General features: G+C 37.0%; 1 protein-coding gene across 1 annotated transcript; it reads left to right on the top strand.

Moving 5' to 3' along the window:
* Nucleotides 1–222: 222 nt before the first annotated feature.
* Nucleotides 223–2,052, top strand: LOC132564384 (uncharacterized). The gene has a single exon (XM_060229037.1). It carries the CDS (start codon nucleotides 223–225, stop codon nucleotides 2,050–2,052), a length of 1,830 nt encoding a protein of 609 aa, XP_060085020.1.
* The last annotated feature ends 13,056 nt before the right edge of the window (nucleotides 2,053–15,108 follow it).

Genomic DNA, 15,108 nt, shown 5'->3' on the forward strand with positions numbered 1-15,108 from the left:
GATGGAAATATGGGTATTTGGTAAGGCAACATATCCAACCAGATATCGGCGGAATGAATATTGTATGTCATATCGCTTAACTCGTCAATAACTGTCGAATCGATGACATCTAGTGTGCGCTGTATAAAACACGTGCTACCCGCCAGAAACCAAAACCCTCTACCCAGACCGGTAAAATACCGAAATACAGGCAAATAGACATTATCAGCCCAATCCAACATAATGGAGCATACCCGCCCACCCCCAGAATTAGACTTTTCGGCGTCTGAGGGAAATCTCCCAGAAAAATGGAGAAAATGGGAACAATCCATGCGACTATATTTAGATATAGCGATGTCAGATAAATCTGAAAAGGAAAAATGTAGTGCATTCCTATACATAATAGGACAAGACGGAAGGGAAATTTACAACACTTTCACATTCACAGAGGAAGAAAAAGACAAAATTGAAGTTTTAATAAACAAATTTAAGTCTTACTGTGCCCCGAGGGAAAACATAACTGTGTGGCGACACAGATTCTACACACGTACACAAGGTAAAACAGAAACTATTGATGAATACGTGACCGAACTACGCATTATTGCAAAAAACTGTAAATTTGGTACACTGGAAGATGAAATGTTACGCGATCGTATTGTCTGTGGTGTATTTTCAGAAAAGGTAAAAGAACGACTTTTGAGAGACAATCAACTCACACTTGAAAGGGCCGTATCTGCTTGCAGAGCCAGTGAGGAGTCACAACAAATGTTAAAAAATCTAAACACAGAAGAAGTCAACGCGGTACACAAAAATCATCGTGATAAACAAAACAGACCCCCCAACGAACGTTATACAAATAGACCAACACAGAGTGCAAGGGGAGGTAACAAGAAACAGTCAGTCAGGGGAGACAACTCCAACCACAGCAAACAACATGTAAAACAAAAACTATTTCAGTGTGGACGTTGTGGCACTAAACACGGATATCGGAAATGTCCAGCATTTGGTCAAATATGTGATAAATGTAAGGGAATGAATCATTTCGCTCGACAGTGTAAAACTAAAGTGGTACACGCGAATGAGGCAGTGGACATGGAAGGATTCGAAGACTTGTTCATTGGTGCAGTACATAATCACAAAACAGAGGTTGGAACTAATGAAGCTTTCGCAAATCTCAACATCAATGGAACAAATGTCAGGTTCAAATTAGACACGGGCTCCCAGGCCAACATTATATCGGACAAGTTGTTTAACTGTCTAAATGTAGAACCAAAAATCAAATTATCGGGCACGGCAACGCGACTATCGAGCTACACTGGCAACAAAATACCCATAAAGGGGAAGTGTAGGTTCCAATGCCTAAATGAAAACGTTGAATTCTACGTCGCAAGGGAAGACACAGTCCCATTACTTGGATTCAAATCATGTCAAGACCTTGGGCTAGTAAAAGTGGTCATGATGACTGAAAAGGTTACTGAGCCGTCAGTGGATAAACAGGACCCTACTAGCAAGTTTCTGGAAATATTTAAAGGATTAGGTTGCCTTAAGGAGCCATACACCATCAAAGTTGACAAAAGTGTAACACCGGTTGTAAACCCACCACGTAAAATCCCTGCAAATCTACGCGACAAATTAAAAATCACACTCAACGAAATGGAGAAAAATGGTGTCGTGAGAAAGGTTGATGAACCCACTGACTGGGTCAGCTCCATAGTGCTAGTGGAAAAGCCCAAGTCAGGCAAGTTAAGAGTGTGCCTCGACCCGAGGAATTTGAACAAGGCCATAAAGCGTGAACATTTTGAGTTACCAACAATTGAAGATATCACAACGCGAATGTCAGGTGCTAAAATCTTTACTAAGCTCGATGCCAACAGTGGTTATTGGCAAATCCCTCTAGATGAGCCTAGCCAACTCTTGACAACCTTTAATACACCTTTCGGCAGGTACTGTTACCTACGCATGCCGTTTGGCATAAAGAGTGCGCAAGAAGTTTTTCAGAAGCGTATAGCACAACATTTCGATGACATTGAAGGTGTCGAAGTGGACATAGACGACATACATCGGAAAGGATAACGCGGAGCACGATGCTCGTCTCGATCGTGTGTTGCGGAGGTGCGAACAGATAAATCTCACCTTGAACAAGGACAAATGCAGGTTCAGCGAAAATGAGGTCACATATATAGGTCACAGACTGTCTGCCGCTGGTGTAAAACCAGATCCAGAAAAACTGAGTGCAATTACTGAGATGCCCCGACCAGTTGACAAAAAAGGAGTAGAGAGACTACTTGGAACTGTCAATTACTTAGCCAAGTTCATACCAAACATGTCAACCATCACACAGCCGATTCGAGAGTTGCTCAGAAAGGATGTCGCATTTCAGTGGAACAAAAGTCAGGATGACGCTTTCAAGCAAATACTAGGCATATTGTCAAAAGAGCCAGTACTAGCATTTTATGACCCAAGATTACCAACCACCGTAAGTGCAGATGCATCAAAATACGGATTAGGTGCTGTAATTCTACAGAGGAATAAGCCCATAGCATTTGCCTCTAGAGCAATGACTGACACAGAGTCAAGATATGCACAAATAGAGAAGGAACTTCTTGCAGTTACCTTTGCTTTAGAACGCTTCAACAACTACACCTGTGGATCGCAGGCACTAACTGTAGAAAGTGATCACAAGCCGTTGGAAGCCATACTAAAGAAACCCCTATCTCAAGCGCCACCTAGGTTACAGAGAATGCTTCTACGTCTACAACGCTATGAATTCACTCTAATCTACAGGCCAGGCAAGGAATTAGTAGTAGCGGACACACTTTCTCGTGCATATCTTCCCAACAAGGATGGGAATATGGATGAAGAACTCAATTGTCATGTACACACTGTTTTGAACAGTCTACCTGTCTCTGTCAATAAAATGGATCAAATTCGCACTCGAACAGACGAGGATGAACAACTCAGTCAAGTTAAGGCATTGATAGAGAATGGCTGGCCAGAAAATAAAAATGTTCTAACAAAAAACCTACAAGAGTTTTGGAAACTTAGAAATGAACTAACTATCAACGAAGGCATAGTGCTCAAAGGAGAAAGGATAGTAATTCCGGAAAGTCTCCAAGATGAAATACTGTCAGATCTTCATGTAGGTCACTTTGGTATAGAAAAAACCAAACTCAGAGCCAGAAGTATTGTTTATTGGCATGGCATGAACACTGATATTGCTGACATGATATCAAGGTGTAGTACCTGTATGGATATGAGGAACAACAATCAGAAAGAACCTTTGAAGCCAACACCTGTACCAAGTGGACCGTGGCAAGTTGTGGGAACCGACTTATTCTCATGGAACCAGTCAGACTTCCTGATAGTCACTGATTACTATTCCCGATACTTTGAGGTAGCAAAGTTGGAGAACACTAAAAGTGTAACAGTAATAACACACCTGAAATCTATCTTTGCACGACATGGAATACCGTTTGAAGTGAGGAGCGACAATGGTCCACAATATTCCTCATCCGAATTCAAAACATTTGCGACAAAGTGGAAGTTTAAACACACAACATCAAGTCCCTATTTTGCTCAGGCGAACGGCTTAGCAGAGAAATCTGTACAAACCATGAAACGCATCCTTGAGAAAACCAACGCTAACGGGCAAGATCCGTATCTTGCTCTACTCGAGTACAGGAACTCGCCTACGGATACAGAATCACCAGCACAACTACTCATGAGCAGAGAGCTTAGATCTGTGCTACCAGTTACCCAACTTAAACTTCAACCACGTGTAGTGTCTTCAGAACACGTTCAGAAAACCAGACAGAAATCGCAGCAAAAGCAGAAAAAATATTTCGATATTGGAGCCAAACGCCTGTCGGAATTAAATGACGGAGATAAAATTCGTTTTAAACACAGAGGACAATGGACTCCAGGAAACATTTATAATCACTCTAAATACCCGAGGTCCTACACAGTAGTGACACCTGATGGTGAGAAGTTTCGTCGAAATCGTCGAGACATCATTCAGTCACGAGAGGAAACATTCAGGAGAAACACAGAGGACATTCCTGATTTCATGGAGCAAGAATCAACTACGAAACCTAGTGACACGCCAACGCATAAGGCGACAGCACTAGCAATGCCCACCGGAAACTCTCCGAGTATGAAGACAAAATACGGCAGAAGTGTGAAACTGCCAGCACGATTCAAAGATTATGAGATGTGAAGTGCACAGGGGCAGAATAATCCCCTTTTTAATGTTAGGTCTCAGGCAGGACAGTCTATCCTGATCCTGGTAGTTATGCTTGATAAAATTCATCAGTAAAGAGTTCAAAATCAAAACTATTTTTGGTCCATTATCTTCTGGTGAATTTGGTCACTCATAATTGCAAAATTATCACATTTTATTTGTTGCTTGTGTTCCATATATAATTCTCAATCAAGAGGGTTGGATATACACTATTACTTAGAAACTGTGACAATATTATAAACAACAAAGAAATATTAAGTCTCAAGACATGTATCAACATGCAGTTTAATTTCGAGCTATTTTGTTTCAGTATGGTCAATTAACCATAAAATACAAGTTACATATATATCACATGCTCCCACCAATGACAATTGAACTTTTAAAGATAAAATACCTATTTTCAAAAGGGGAGTTGTAATGATCTATAGTAGTTGTAATCTCGTAAGAGTTATCTCTCTTAGATCCTCTCCTGTATTGGTTATAGGACAGCCTCGTTCTGGAAATAAAAAACAAACATGGAGCTGAGAAGAAACGTGTTGTTTAGTCTATCGCTGAAACGTCTAAGCAAAGCATATAGATAAAGATGATAAACACGATCTTGATAATTCTAGAGCAATTACCCTATCATCATGCCTCAGTAAGTTATTTATATCTATTATAAACAACAGACTGGCTAAGTTTCCTCATGAAGTCAACCTCAAATCACATATACAATCTGGTTTTAGAAAGGGGTATTCTACCACTGAAAATATCTTTATATAGGAAGTCAGGTGGCGCAATGGTAACGTACTCGTCTTTCACCCAGACGTCAAGGATTCTATTCCCGGAACGGACGTAAAAATGGGTCACCTGCCCGACCACGTGGGTTTTCTCCGTGTACTCCGGTTTCCTCCAAAATTAAGACCTCCTGCACGCTTCTATTCGGGCAAACAAGAGCGATTGGAAAAAACTTGTTTCGCAATTGTTTTTTTGTTTTTTTGTTTTTAATGTTTATTTATAGAATATTTTGTTTTGCATATTCGGACCTCTATTTACTTTTAAAAATGCAAAAAGTTATATTTGTACGTTCATCGATTTAAAAACAAATACGGTGTAGCGAGCTGGATCATGGGGAAAATGCAACTCTTTCACTTTCAGGAAAACGGTTATACACATTCATATGAAAATACAAAACCTTGCGTTCGTAATGGAAATCATATATTTGACATTTTTAGGCGTATTGTTGGTTTAACATATAGTGAATATTTATCACTATTCAGATTAAGAAGAGTATATTGAACATAATAATGTATCGTGCTTGCAAGAAATAGATAGTATATTTGAATATAACTGTGATATATGTGAAAGTATTTGTTATTTCACATGCAGATAAAACTGTATTGATGTCGAAAGGTTTACAGAAAGCTCTTGACCGTTTTTTTAATTACTAAGAATAAAAATAAAGTGTCAATACCAAAAAGACAAAACATTTTATTTTTGATAAACGTAAAAATAGAAGACAATTCTATTTTAACACATTTAATTATCCTCGTGAGGATTCTTACCCTTAACTCGGTATATTGTACAACTATAATGGATCATAAGTCAAAACAAAGACACAATCAGCTGACCAGGCAAATAAAGCACTGCTCGCATGGAAATTAGGAAGATTCCATTATTAGTGGATCTGCAACTTAAGTCGCTTAACTCGCTTGTCTTCCCTATTTTACTAAATGTCTGTGAAATCTGGGGATTTGAAAATGTAAGCATAATTGAAAAAATCCACTTGCAATTTTGTAAGAAAATTTGATATGATCGAAACAGTACGCTAGATTTCATGGTTTCTGTCGAGCTGGGCTCACAGGAAATAAAAACTACAGATAAGGATATTAATGGTCTGGCATTAAAACAATTACAGAAGATACACTTTCTCGTATATTCTATTGTTTAATAATAAAAATGCAACAATCCTGAATTATGAAATACTAATAATCTGTGCACGAAATTTACGTTACGTTGACCATTTTTGTAGATAGCAGATTAATCGTCCCGACACAAACAATCGTCGTTTAATTCGATGGAACTACATAACGTTGGTATATTAATTTGTCCGAGGAAATTTAATATTGACATGAATACTTTTATATTTGAGATCGTGAGATTACTAACCTGAATTATCTGAAATTATTAGGGCGTATTTATTTATTTCATTTTATTTTTCGTTCACATTATCACTAGTGAATAAGTTATGTCATACAGTTAATTATGAGCTTGAGGGATCTGAATACTCTCTGGTTTCCCGAGACAAGGAACTTGGTATGTTCCCCTCAAACTATTTATGTGAATATAGTCCTATAGTATCAGAACCGATGGTCCATATTTCGTTTTCAAAACAGGATAAGAACTAACGCTTTCAGACATTTTTTACAATGATATGGCTATTTTGTTGACATTGATACCCAGTCGAATATTCCTACAAACTACACTTACTTTAATGATATAGATGATGTAACATGTGATGGAACATTGTATGTCTTGCAGGTCCTTGCTGCTGGGATTATGTGTGTTGGTGACTTTGCACAGCGCAGTACGCTACATCACCTCCACAGCATATACCGAAGAAACGATATGGACTTTGTATAGAAAAGTTGTCACCTCAAGTCAGACCCAATACATTCAGGCAGGTGAACCTGTCAACCATATTGCATTTATAAAGGTAGCTAAAGCAGGCAGTTCTACGGTTCAGAATATATTTCTACGTAACGGGGATGAAAAAACCTTCACTTTTGCTTTACCAAAAAAAGTCCACTGGGCCAACGTACATTAACATCTGAATACTTCTAGCCATCACCGAAAAATGGAACTTACGATATAACTTGTGTACATATGAGGTACAACAGATCACAGTTCAGTAAAGCTCTACCAAATGATACTTTATGTATAGGGACAATTAGGGAGCCATATAGTCATTTTATCTCTAAAATAAGATTTAGTAATCCTGAAAAGATTCTAAAATTACCAGGAGATAATCCAGTTTTGAAATATTTGCAAGATGAACAAATTAGAAGGAAATCTAATGGTTATTTTACTCAGTACCCTGTAATAAAATATCGTGGTACTTTGGATATCTTATGAAACTCTATGAGAAGCAGGATCAAAGTCAGGTAAATAGCTATTTACAAAAAATGGACAAAGAAATGGATATCATTCTAGTGTTGAAACTAATGGACGAATCTGTTGTATTGATGCGACGAATCCAAAACTGGGATTTGAGGCACGTTTTGTATGCTCAACTTCGCATCAACAGGCAGGAAGAGCCTTGATCTATGTTTGCATCAGATGTTGCCAAACTCCATAAAAGTTGTGCTTACTATGATTATCTACTGTATGAGTTTTTCTTACACAAATTAAAAGAAACTCTGAAAAGGCAACCGTCGGATTTTTATGACGAACTCGTTTACTTCAGAAAAACTCGAACAAAATACATTAACTATTGTTTGGCTGTCATATCGAGCGATGTACTGAATACTAACCTTACGTTTGAGGGCAGTGCATGGAATAAGCCATTCGTCATCAAACCGAACGACTGTAAAAGACAGTATATTCACGATATTGTGTTTTTGAATATACTAAAACGAAAACAACTTGAATGGAATCTACTGTAGTCGTGAATATCAACGCATATATGATATATACTTAACATACAATATCATTGTAAGAATAAGTAGTCTGCTGGACCGTGATGAGATCCAAAAAGCTGCATACAAACTACCCAAAGGCTGATGTATCAGTGTTTTCGTTCCCCGTCAGTCAACGCCGTGCCCATCACCTGAAGACAAGGAGGGATATGTTACCCAACTTCGCTCCAAGTATAAACTAATATATATAGGAAGACGTCCGTTTTGTCATGATACATATACTTAGTATATAATGTAAACTTTATTTATTTCACAACAATTGAGAAACAATCTTCTTGGTCCGGACTGAAGCGGGCGAGTGGTCTTATTGTGGGAGGAAACCGGAGTACTCAGAGAAAACCCACGTGGTGGGGTTGGTGACCCCGTACCTTTTCACGTCCGTTCCGAGAATCTAATCAGAGTTCACAGTGAGTGATACAGTTGTAAGTTCAGTGTGCGGCAAAAATCACATTTTAATACTTTTAATTGTTCAGATTCCAGCAAAGCTGTGAGTTAACTATGGCTGATACGGTCGGAAAATTACATTTTGGTGCGGTTGCGTGTTCAGTAACCATCACAGCTGTGAGTTCATAGTAACCGATAAATTTGTAAGTTCAGTATCCAGCAACGATCTCATTTTAAAAAATATTGTTGATTGTTCAGAGTTTGTTGTTACCAATACAGTTGTATGATCACAATTTGTTATTTTGATTGTTCAGTGTCCAGCAGAGATCACATTTATTTACTGTTGAACATTCGGTGTGTCTAATAGACGTCCATATTTGATAGCTGCAAGATCACTTTCTTTAGTGTTGATTCTTGAGAGTGTTCAACACTGCTGTAAGTTCATATTGAAGAGAAAAGATTTATGATCACATTTATCACTGTTGATTATTCACAGAGTTTGACACAGCTATAAGTTCATATTGAACAGTACTGCAATATGATAACATTCTGACATGTCGAACGTAACGTGATCAGCACAGATGCAAGTCAACAGCGTCCATTTAAGTATATGACAAAGCTTACAGCTTATATCATATACAATAGCGATTTGTTTCAGTTTTAAGTAAGTAGACTGAGTGGAGACAGCGTCATGTTTTTGTACACTCCCGCACCATGCATTAAAAATAAAGAAAAGAACTAAAAGAGGAAATATTTTACATATAATGACTGTTTCCAAAATACACTGCTTATACATAATGGATATTTAGTGTTATTTTTATCATTCCTGTCAATGTGGAAACCGTGTTGTTTCAAGCTCTCATCAGAAAAATACTTGTTTCTGCGAAAGATAAAACATTCTCCATAAAACACATCCTTTTCAATTCAGCAGTTACCGACTGATCTACTGATATCTTGTCTTTACTGAACACAAGCCTGACAAATTTCTAACACAACTATAGGCTACAAAGTACATTTGTGGTTACATTCTTGGAGTAGTCATATCTACAACATTTTCAAGGTACAGTCTTGTGATCTGTGTATCGTTTTGGCAGCTGCCTGTATAAGTGGAAATTGTATTCTGATTAAGGATGTTCGGTTGTACCTGAAATTTCGCTGTGTATCAAATATAGGAGTCAATGAAGTGATAAGATCAGAGGAATACATGACAACATGCACCATTCACAAGTCCATCATATATGTTCAAGTTAGCAACGATTTCATATGGCATACCAAAAGTTATTGGGGCATCATTTACAAGTCCATCAATTTGTCCCGCAGACATTTTCTTGTGCCTGCATTGGCTTTAACATCCGCAGGGATATTTCAAACAACCTTATCAAGTGCAGGCACTTTGAGTTTGTAACTAAAGTAAGATCAAATATGCCACTGTTGAAATCATCAACGTGTTTGCCAGTGTTGAATAGATGCGGTGTTTCTCCTGGATAAGGTACATCGGTAGGTTTAGTTATTCTTGATTTCAGAATTGTGAGAGCGTCTTGCGACAAGTTGCCGTTCTCTAGCGATTACATCCTTTAATTCATGAATAGTAAACAAAGGTTACAGTGGGACCCATGTGGTCTTCTATATCTGCAAATATCCACTTGTCCAAACTGATATAAATCACTTATAAGTATAATATTGACACTTCCAAATAATCATGTTTGATTTCCCTTAATTGTCTGGAGACATTTATGTTGAAGAGAAAGCATCTTATTTCCAACCATTGAGTCCTAATCTATGATAACAGTGGATAGATCTCTGTACTTGGCCCTTAGTGTGTTCAGAGTGTCTGAATCTACATGGTAGTTTTAATAACCATGATTTGGTAGGATCAGCATGTACAGTAGTATCATACATATTGTGTGCAGCTTATCAACTTGGAACGCCACAAAGAAAAACTTTACAGTTATCTGGATTTTCAACCTCCTCTGAACAGAGATGCTCTTTTAATGCTTGATACAATGCTCTAGTGGTTCATCTTTTTTTCATTGTAATTCATGCAAGAAAAATTCTCTCTGCTTCATATGTAACATTTTCACACGTGCAAGATATTCTTAATTTGGTAAAAGAGAAGGATGATGTTCTATAAAGGGAATAGATTGTGATACACCAAGGTCAAGACCAATATCGTATTGTTGATGTTCAGCAATTTCAGGTTTGTAATATAAAAAATGTTTGCTCTCACGTGAACATGCTAGATTACTGCTGCAGTTTGGTGTTCTTTCTATGGCACTATCAAGTTCATCAGAATGATGTTTGTATTCAGCTCACACGACATCCACAATGCGACTGACATGTTGATAGTGATATTCGTATGATTCAAATGATCCTGGTAAATATTTATCTTCAATACGTCATGGGAAGAACAGTAACAGTTTTTCTCTGTCAATTTTAACACAGTACTGTGGCAGAGGGGGTGGGGGTGGGAGGGGGGAAGCGTAGTTGATGGAAACACAACCATAACCTCTAGAGTTCTCTGTCAATCGTTTATTGTCGTATTTATTAACGTTGAAAGTCGAAACCCTGTAACGAAATAATACATAATATAATAATAATAATACTTAACTCACTGACGATCATAAACATTAGCCAGGTGCTTGCGTAACGATTTAACATATGCCGTCAACGATCCAGGCTTGTCGTTGGTTGATACGCCGAAGGCAAGATCTACAGGGAGGCGTGGATTTCTCCCAAACATAAGGAAGTATGGAGACTCTCCTGTAGAATCGTGGCGCGTACAGTTGTATGCATAAACCAATACAGCTGTGTGGGACTACCAGTCCTGCTTACGTTTACCAGACAACGTTCCCAGCATGCTAATAAGTGTCTTGTTAAAACGTTCACAGAGGCCATTCCCCATAGGATGGTACGGAGTGGTGTTAGACTTTTGGATCCCGGTAATAGCACATAACTGCGTTATCACATCTCCCATAAGGTTTGGGCCCTGATCCGAATAGATGCGCTTCGGTAGTCCATAATGTAACACGAAATGATTGAAGGCCTCTGCGGTAGCCCGGGCTTTCTGATCTTTTGTAGCGACAGCCACCGCGTACCTGGTGAAGTGGTCGGTGATGACAAGGATGCTGTCGAATCCGCCTTTAGATGTTTCTAAGCTGAGGAAGTCCAAACAAATAAGCTCCAGAGGCTGACTTGTCCTAATAGTGACTTACGACGATCTGTCATTGGTTGGGGTTGTCACAGTCCCAACCATAATTTTGTACATTTTATCTGTTTATGTGTATGAAATAATATCCCAGTTATTCTAAACATTTCGTACATGTATTTAATGAAATACTTTCGATAATATATAAACTAAATACTGTCTATCTATTTTTCTTAATAATTCCATGTAAAATATTTAATTACGGATTCTCTGGATCTGAGTTCTTAATATTTTATTTTAGTCTCGCGAGAAAGGAAATGTACATGTAAGCGACAGCAGCGGTGTAGATGTTGGGGTTAATCACTATGGTGACCGTCTTATTGATTTATGTAAAGCTTGCTGTTTACGTATTTTAAATGGAAGAGATAAAATAATTTATCCAATGACTTCACACACTGCGGTCATAATGGAATGAGTGTTATTGACTATTTGTTTTTGAGTCCATCTTTATTTTCATTTGTTTGCCAGTTCATTGTTGGTAATTTCAATGTATTATCTGACCACGCCCCTTACACGTACAACTGTTTACTCGGTTACCTGTATCAGAGACGTATATAACACAATGTTATATATGTCTCTGCCTGTATTGAGTGATTTTGATGTAAGCAGGGCACACATGAATACCGATTCAGGTGGTGAGCAGTCTTCCTACCGATGGAAAGAGGATGGTATGGAACAATTTTTATCGGAACTTGTAGCACATCGTAAGGATATTGATAAATCTGTTTGTTCTCCTAATGAGATTACCCAGAATAGCATAAACGATAATGTGAATAAGTGTACAGAAATCCTAACACAAGCCATGCACCCTTCTCTTGTTACAGGTGACACACGTGTGGCGTATGATTGTGTAGGTGCAGTAGGGCGTGACAATTTAAATAAACAAGGAAGGCGTGTCGTAGGCACACTATTTCAGGAAGACAAACCATGGTTTGACCCTGAATTAAAATATGTTTTGCATATGGATAAAAATGCTTTGAATGTATTCAATAGTTGTAAATCAAATGAGAATCATACTAATTTCATTGCTAAGAAAAAAAATATGAATTTACTAGAGAAAAATAAGAAAAGAATGTATTTGAAATATGAAGGGAATATGTTGGAGTATCTTAGAAAATATAATCTCAAGCAACTTTATAAGAAATTTGCTTCACCTAAGGCATTTGGACATCAGATGAGTATGGAGAATTTATATTTGCATTTTAAAAATTTGTCATCAGAGGCTGTTAACACTTCAGATGCAGCAGTCAGTGGTGTAGATGTTAATGTTATTAATGATATTAATGATGACTCTATTCCAATTTATGATGAGTTAGATTGTCCAATTACATTGAATGAAATTTCTGCAGCTATTTGTAAACTGAAGCGTGGAAAGTCTCATGGCCTAGATGGGATTTTAAATGAATGTCTCCTGGTGGGTGAAGATATACTGCTACCAGCTTTTCATGTATTATTTAATACAATTCTGAATTCGGGTTTTTTTTCCCATCAGAATGGTCGCAGGCAATGATTATTCCTGTACATGAGAAAGGTGTCAAGACTGACCCTAATAATTTCAGAGGGATTAGTTTATTAAGTTGCCTTGGAAAGTCAGAATCTTGTGAAATTATAACTGATGCGCAGTTTGGTTTTCGTCCGGGGCTTAGTACAGTTGATGCTGTATTTGCCTTAAATTCTATAATAACAAAGTCTTTTAGTGAAAATAAACGCCTTTACTGCTGTTTTGTAGATTTTAGGAAGGCATTCGACTGCGTTGACCGGATAAATTTATGGTATAAACTATCTAAGTTAGGAATAAAGGGTAAACTTCTGTGTGTCATTAAATCAAATGTGAGGTCTTGTTTGAAATTTAATGGCCGCATATCATATTTATTTGCTAATGACATCGGTTTGATGCAAGGGGAAATTTTGTCCCCAATTCTATTTTCTACGCATGTAAAAATCTTATTTTATCTCAAATTGTAGTAACCAATATAACTTTGGTGAATTAAGTCTTTTTCTTATGTTATATGCAGATGATATAGTTCTGTTTTCTTAGACTGTTGAGGGTTTATAGGAACTACTAGACAATCTTGCTAGCTATACTGATCAATGAAAGCTATCTGTTAATATAGATAAGACAAAAATTGTTGTTTTTCGAAAAAGTGGGAAAATTCGCAACAATGAAGTTTGGTCATATAAAGGTAATCCACTTAATTGTGTCGAGCAGTTCTCGTACCTGGGTGTGTTATTCAAATACAATAATAAGTTTAATATTATTCAGAAACATTTATCTGATCAAGGTCTTAAAGCAATGTTTGCTTTGTTGTCGAAATGTTCTACTCTAAATCTTAACTGTACAACTGTTAAATTTGTTTGACACATATATAATAGCATATTGTTATATGCATGTGAAGTATGGGGATCCATAAAGGCACTAGATATAGAGAAAATTCACTTAAATTTTTGTAAGAAAGTTCTTAAAGTAAAAAAAAAATAAAACATGCAATGTTATGGTTTATTGTGAACTGAGGCGTCTGCCATTAGAGTACATGAGAAAATATAGAATTATCAAGTATTGGTTTAAGTTGCTTGATACCAAAAATTGTATTTTGAATTGTACATATAGATTTTTACGAGATAGATTCACAGGTACCTGATTTAATTGGTTACATTATGTGAAAGATGAATTGTTTTCCTTAGGTTTTGGTGATGTTTGGTTAGCCCAATCTCCATTCAATATTGATTTCATTTTACCACTTATTCGTCAAAGAATTATTGATCAAGGCCAGCAACACTTAAGAGGCCTGCTAGAAGCTTCATCCAAATGTTTCCTTTATAAACACCTTGTAGACAATTTATCCATACAGGTTTACTTAGCACGATATATTCCTAAGAAATTAAGAATAAATTTAACAAAATTACGTTTGTCTGCACATTCCTTAGCGATCGAGACAGGCAGATACCGAAATATTGCTCGATTCCAGAGATATTGTATATCATGTAATTCCAATAATGAAGTTGAAGATGAGTATCATTTTGTTTTAATATGTCAGTCATATCAAAATTTAAGAACACAATATATAAAGAAATATTATTGGAAGAGACCATCAATGTTTAAAGTTTTACAATTATTAAGTACTACGAATACAAAAGAACTGTGTCAGCTTGGCAAATACATTGTTGAAGCTAACAAGTTGAGCTTCTTTCATACTAATAATATACTATTCTCTCCACTGTAGCACTGTGTGTCGTGCCAATATTCATGATTTGTATGTATATGCATTGTACTGATGGGCCGGAAGGCCAAAAGTCAATAAAATGAATGAAAGATTTCGGCAGGTCGATAATTGCTTGTATGGGGTTAGCCAGCGCAAAATACAGTTTGCGGTAAGTTTGTAAACCTTTATAACACCCTTCCGTTCCAATGTTTACCCGGAATCTGTTGTGTTTGGTATTTGAACCTAATATAAAGAGATACATGTGTATGCTTATAACGGCCGATGAGTACAGATCAAGATATATATGTTATGGTTTTAGAATAACTAATATTTGTGAATTGGATAATATATTTAGTTATTATAAGCAGAAATAGTCAAATTTATTTATCAGAAACTTGAAATTAGAAGCTTAGAATTTGCTAA

This window comes from Ylistrum balloti, unplaced genomic scaffold (assembly GCF_031769215.1).
Source record: "Ylistrum balloti isolate Yb309-2 unplaced genomic scaffold, AGI_CSIRO_Ybal_v1 Utg372244, whole genome shotgun sequence".
Classification (NCBI taxonomy): Eukaryota; Metazoa; Mollusca; class Bivalvia; order Pectinida; family Pectinidae; genus Ylistrum; species Ylistrum balloti.